General features: G+C 35.4%; 1 protein-coding gene across 2 annotated transcripts; it reads right to left on the bottom strand.

The window, feature by feature from the left end:
* Positions 1–282: 282 nt before the first annotated feature.
* LOC137811113 (uncharacterized) lies at positions 283–5,500 on the bottom strand. 2 transcript variants are annotated; one of them, XM_068612708.1, is made up of 6 exons: positions 4,921–5,500; positions 2,995–4,035; positions 2,618–2,812; positions 2,381–2,511; positions 1,706–1,816; positions 283–1,146 (listed from the first exon to the last, which is right to left on the bottom strand). In XM_068612708.1, the coding sequence occupies exons 1-6, from the start codon at positions 5,416–5,418 to the stop codon at positions 1,086–1,088; spliced, it is 2,037 nt and encodes a 678-aa protein (XP_068468809.1). In that variant the 5' UTR covers positions 5,419–5,500; the 3' UTR covers positions 283–1,085. The 2 variants fall into 2 exon arrangements, with proteins under 2 accessions (XP_068468809.1, XP_068468807.1); XM_068612706.1 differs by having other exon boundaries at positions 2,381–2,532.
* Positions 5,501–6,542: the final 1,042 nt, after the last annotated feature.

Here is a 6,542-nt window from a genome sequence, read left to right on the forward strand (position 1 = left end):
GTATTAACTATCCTTTTATCATAAAAATGTGAACACTATATTAAACTATTTTTATCATTTATAAAAAATGTAGATTCGAAGGTACAGCAGTGTCTGAATTTCCACGAATATCTAATAAAGATAATAATAGTTTTGCTCACCATTACCCAAAGGCACTAAATAAAAAATCAACACTATATTTTTTTGAAAATCAAGACATTTAATTCATTAATAATGTTAATTTGCATTAAATAATGATAATAATATTCTTGCAATTGATCTAAGAAGGCTGAGAGGAGTGAGTGACACTGCAACATGAAAATGCATTAATATGGGATGAGATAAAATTATAAAAATATTAAGAAAATATTAAAAAATTGACAGATCAATGAAGATGAGTGAGTGATCCAAAACTCAAGTAAGTGATCCTTTAGCCACCCTGCATCATGATCATGCATGGGAAGAACAGGGACAAAACAATTCAAACCACATGAGGCAGACCAAATTGTACAACAAATGAGTGTAGATGGTGGTCTTTCAGGTCTGTTAGGAGACAACTACCACTTGTCTCCTCAGTTTACACGGCAATTCAAATGCTTCTTTCCCTTTTTCCTCTGAAAAGTGAAAAAGGGATATCATCACACGCATGCACCACAGCTTATTGTTTTGAAGCCATTTGGTTGACTGGTCTACAGAGAAAGAGAATGACTCAGTCAAAGATGCTGCGCCAATCTGCAGTTTCATGGATGACCAAAAGTTCATTTGACTGGTGCTTTTTTCCAAATTGTGTTTAACAAGTGGGGCAAAACAAAGGATGTCGGATATATCATAAGAGAGAACCTTTTTCTGAAACATGTTGGAAAAAAATTTCCATTAAACAATACCACAGCCCACTTTTTTGGCCATTTGCTTCACCTGGTGATACAGGGTAGTGACCCAATAGGTCAGTCTATTTCTACCATGGTTTGATTTGTTTATTCAGAAATTGTAGTAAATAATCATTGACAACAATTAGAGTGCTTCTTCTGATGTGTCACATCAGCTTTTGTGCAATGAGTGATCAAAGGAGCAATGACAGAGAAGATGTTGATCAACAATTGGCCACCTTAGTTCTCCCTTGGCAGTGAATCAGATACACAGATATCCCCTCGACATAGCGGGCACACCCTGTGTATAATATAATAAAAGTTAAAGAGATACACATTTCCAAGCATCTTTAGCACATGAGTTGCAAGTAAAGATATTAACATAATGATCATAAGAATAGAGGACAACATGGTATCAGGACATATATAGCTCAGTTTTAAGACGCAAAGGAATTCCATCAATTATTATAGTAGGGTCTTATGAATTGCCAAGAATTAAAAACGGTAGAAATCCATAACATCATTATGTCAGAAGGGCATCCAAATCTTCCATTATCCATCACAGAATATCATGGTGGTTGGACCACAAATCGAATAGGTTGAAGAAAACATGGGAAAAGCTCATAGACCGCACAACATTTAGTCAGTTTTATCAATCACCACCAAAGTTTAGCATCATATAGTATTGCTGTTTTTACGTGCTTTGTTTTGCAGTTTACTCAGTAGAGTGCTTCTAGTCTAAAAAATACATGTAAAACTCACTCATCTATGTTCTTTCTGTGCCATTTTATAAATTTTAAGTTTAGTCATAATAATCCTAAATTAACAAAAAGGACACCCAAATCCCTATACCCACATACCTGTGAATCTCCTTCAGCCACTTGTCTATACATGTTGTATGAAATTCATGATGACAAGGCAGAACTCTCATGCTGTCTCCATCCTCATACTCCACAAGGCATATATAACATCTGCAAAAGTAAAGGCAAAAAGAAAAAGGAAAAATGTTTAGTATAATCCATGTTAGGGAAATGCTAAACAAGTTTAGTTAGATAGTATTAAATATGCTTAAAAATAAAACGCACATCAGCATGTTGACTAAAGAAAGGAAAAGTGGGGGTAAAGGTCTCACATGCCACGACAAAAAATAGAAGACAGTCATGATGTGCAGCAAGTTACAACAATAACTGGTATAGAGGTTGGAGGAAAAATTTCACAGTATCTGGTATCAGTTAACATTTTTGTGCCATCATGTAAACATTACAAGATCCAAAATTGCATATTAAAACGAATCAAGTGTGGCATCATAAGACATGACTAAACAGTAATTTTTATTGTTCGCTTTCTACTTTTTAATTTTTTTTACGAAAAGTTGCATACGTTCTAAATTTTGTCTGACATGTCACACAAGATAAGATGTAAGAGGGAATAACTTATACTAATAAATGGAAATGAAAGTGGACAAGAAAAAGAAAAAATTCAAAGGCATTTAAGAAAATGAATGAACACTGAGGAGGGTGAGCTCGAATACTTACTGTACAGGTTCTTCTTGATGTTTGTGCAACTTTTTGTATAATTTGACAGGCAAGGATTCCACAACTTCATTAGGTGCAGGAACGGAACCGATAGATGACACAGAAGGGCGAGAAGATAAAACCACAGATTGCTGGTGAATTTCATCCAGAACCTAATTAAAATATGTACAAATATTCAACCTGTATAAATATATAATGAATGGCCACCAGAAAAGATAAGCAGCAGGTTAAACTCACTTCAAATAAGGCTTCAGCTAGCATAACAATTCTTGATATGCTAGCTCTAGCATTGGTATCATCATTTGAATTGGTATCACGACTATTGGTTCTGCATGCACAACGACCGTTTCTGTGTTGACCAGATAAGATACATGATCTGTCATGTCCAGAAAGATTTTCAAACCGGCTACCCAACCGCTGAAGAGCACGGACCTAGAACAATTAAAATTAGCATAATTAAGAATGAACAAATTCCAGGGATGAGGAAAGAGAACATGCACAGATGTTTTCAGAGAAAAAACTAGCAGTCCTAAGATTTGTTATTGTTGTTTCAAAAGCCTCGAATAATGAGGGAATTATTGGGTTTGGAAAAAAAATTCATAAAATCCACAAACCTGGGACCGTATTCTTCTTCTCCGTTCCAGGAAATTGGACCTATGTTCCAGCAGATCCTGATACCTAGTTTCTCTAGAACGTGACGGCTCAACATCATAGTCTTGGATGCCAAACAAGGAGCTTGGTGTACTGGGCAGAGGATATCTAGGTGTAGAAGAATTTGAAGCATTACGACCAGTTGATGACACTCTTGTGTCTCTATCCCCCACTCGTCTTCCATTCTCTTGACCAGCATCTCTTGCTTCTCTCTCCCGTTGCATAGGGCAAAAAGTGAAGTCTGACAATGTTGATCGCCGGAGAACTCTGTCACGGAGCCTTCCAACACTTAAAGTTCGGCTAAAACGAACATTACGTTCAACAGGTTCTCGAGCTCCATTTCTTCTATCAGCATGTCTAGTCTCAACATTTTCTGTGTCAGTATGAATTCTTGGAGAAAACATGTTGACATCAGGCACTTCTCTTGCAACATTTCCATCTCTAGCCACATCCTGGACAGAAGAAAGTGGGCGACTGCCAACCAAATTACCAGGTGAAACCAATGGTGGGGCATTAGGTCGTAAACTATTAGAGGTTTCTTCATGACACTGCCTAGGCACTTGACTAACAAAAGATGCATTGAGCAAATCACTACGGTGTTGAGTTTCATTTCTATTAATCAAGCTGCCAGGAGGCCCTGGATGTAAACTAAGCTCACCTTCATCATATATTGAGAGACTTGTTGAAGAAACCGGGCAAGGCCTAGATGACCCCAAACTTGTGGTTCTGCTAAGTCTGAAGCTTATATTACCAGGAACAAGGCTAAAACGAGATAGGAACCGACTTGAGGGGTTCAAGGACTGATTTGAAGAAGAATGTGTAGAGCTGCTACCAGTTCTGGATGCAGTGTGACGCCACTCCTCAAGGTCAACGTTAGAAGGTACTTCATCAGATTTATCCGGTTTCACCTTCCTAAAAGAATCTGTCTTCCCTTCATCTGAGTCTATTTCATTGCCACTGGTGTATGTCACATCATCTCCGTTTACTTTATTCTGATCACAAACCTAAAGCATGTGTTTCAAACTACAGTTAGGCAGTTAGTAAGAAAAAACCTTGACCAATTCCAAAACTTTTTCACTACATGACAGTGATACAAGGAAACAAATGTATGAGAACAAATGGGGAAGAGAAACTATTTCATTATATTACTTTCAAAACAAACTTACAGGCATGTCATTGCCTAAAAACAAAACAAGGTCCTATAGGACAATGAGGCTAATAATAAGACAGAGGCATAAGTATTAAGACCGACCACAATTTTAAAATTTTTGCAAGTTGTTATAGAATCACAATCCATTTGAGGAACTCACATCTCTAAATGCATGTTCTCCTAATAACAGATGATCTTTATTTTATCTTAAAACCAATTGACATCAAACCTCTCCATATATGACTGTAAAACCAAACAAGTCTACCAGAATAGACAATTACCAGAATGGTTCTGGCACATTTCAGATTTCACCTTAAAATCAATTGGCATTAGGCGAGTTTCCCCAACAGATGTATAAACCACACTACAAGAAGAATCGAGGCACACTATCCAGTACCTTCCAACACTTCCATTTATCAGGAATTCAATGCTTAATTAGTCGTTTCCTTATTGTATAAATACTATTGCATCTTTCAAGAACCTCATTAAATTACGCCATCTCTTCTATTAAGAATCGATTTATAAGGAGTCTCACCAGTAAATTACGAAAACCAATGGCTTTCAAATACCCTTGAAACTAAAGGGAAATTTAAACACGTAATATTTGATTTTAAAATATAAAAAAAGGGGTAAGCTTAATGAAAATATTGAAAATTATTATCCTTTAAATTAAAATCTAACTGTCGTAACATTGAAAAGGATGCGAAAAAGTTTGAAAAAACAAGGAAGTTAGTGTTACCTGGTCGTCACTATCAATGTCACGAGATCCAGACGACGTTCCCAGACAATAAGACGGGAAACCTCTGTGCCCCTTAGATCGACCCTTCCTGAAACTCCCCGAAGACGACGACGATGACGTGGCTTTGCTGCCACTGGACCCCATCTTTCTCTGCCGACAACCAAACACGCCGCAAAAAAAAATGCGTTTGGGAGTACCCAATGGAGCAAACGGCAAGACCCAGAAATCAAAATGCGGTTTTTTTGAGATCCCGGGTGGTTCAGATCTACGGAGATGGGAAAGCAAAGTGGGATTTTTGCGGGATGCTGTGGTGCATTGGATTGGAGTGAGGGAGTTTTTTTGAATGTGGATATGTGAATAAGAAGAGAGAAGAGAAAAGAAGAGGGTAGAGAGGGAAAAGAGTGTGGTGGTGATAGAAGTAGCTGAGGGAATGAGACAAAGCAACTCGCAGGGAAACGGAAAAGGAGGCTTTTTTTGTAAGAAAAGTGAGGAGCACATAAAATAAAGAAACAAGGAAAATAAAGTAGTAGCTGTTTCTACACTTTAATTTAATTCAACAGATAACACTAATAATGTATGTAAAACACTTTCTGTAATGCCATATCCAATAACTAATTATAACAGACTTTTTTATTCTTACAAAATTTACATAAATTTAAATTTAAAAATTGTTTAATTCAAGAAAAAAAAATTAAAAAAATGGCATTTAATTTGTGTGTGCCCCCACGATTCTGGGGATCAAAATATAGGTGTCTCTGGTGTACGATGAGTGCAGCGTGTCTTTCAATCGCATTCAATTTCACAAATCAGGTGGAGCTGCCTCCAACACCTTTTTCTTTTTTCTTTTTTTCTCTCATTTTTTACCTTATTTCAACACTGAATCTCCCACGTCTTTTGTTTTCAACCTTTTGTTTCTGTTGGAAAAAACACGGTACTCACATGGTAACGGCAACAGTAACTGTAACTGACTTAACTCCCATTAGGGACCCTTCTGTAAAAAATCATTTACAATAGAACATTAAATCTTAAAGGGGGAAAAACAACAAATTTAAATCTTAAATTTATTTTATATTGATTGTGTTGGAATAAATATTACCTATAATCATAAAATGATTAATTTAACCTACTCTCTATTTCTACTGTTAGTTATTATTATTAGTTATTAATGTGTTAGATAACCAGATGTGTGTTTCCTTCCTATTCCACCTAAAAAAACGTGTCGTGTTCAACATAAACTAAAGAAAAGGTCTGAAAAAGTTTATTTTTTTCATTTTTAAATACCAGTGTTAATTGGTTTAAATATTAGAAGTAAGGGAATTTTTAATGGAATTAAAAAAAAATACGTTTTTATCATCTTTAATAGTTCTTCTTACATAGTTTTTAATAAAAAAATATTTAATTTTTTTAACCTTAAACAAAAGTCATGCTTCACACTACTCTAATTTTAAAAACATAAGAATTTATTTCAAGAAAAGTTCAAATTGACTGACTAATGATTATATTACTAGGGTGAAATAATATGAAAATTATTGAACTATTTAAGAGTTTTTAGATGATCTTCTATATATTTCAAATATTTATAATTTAAATTAAAAAAATGTGTGAAATTTTTAAATTTCAAT

This window comes from Phaseolus vulgaris, chromosome 2, assembly GCF_000499845.2.
Source record: "Phaseolus vulgaris cultivar G19833 chromosome 2, P. vulgaris v2.0, whole genome shotgun sequence".
Lineage (NCBI taxonomy): Eukaryota > Viridiplantae > Streptophyta > Magnoliopsida > Fabales > Fabaceae > Phaseolus > Phaseolus vulgaris.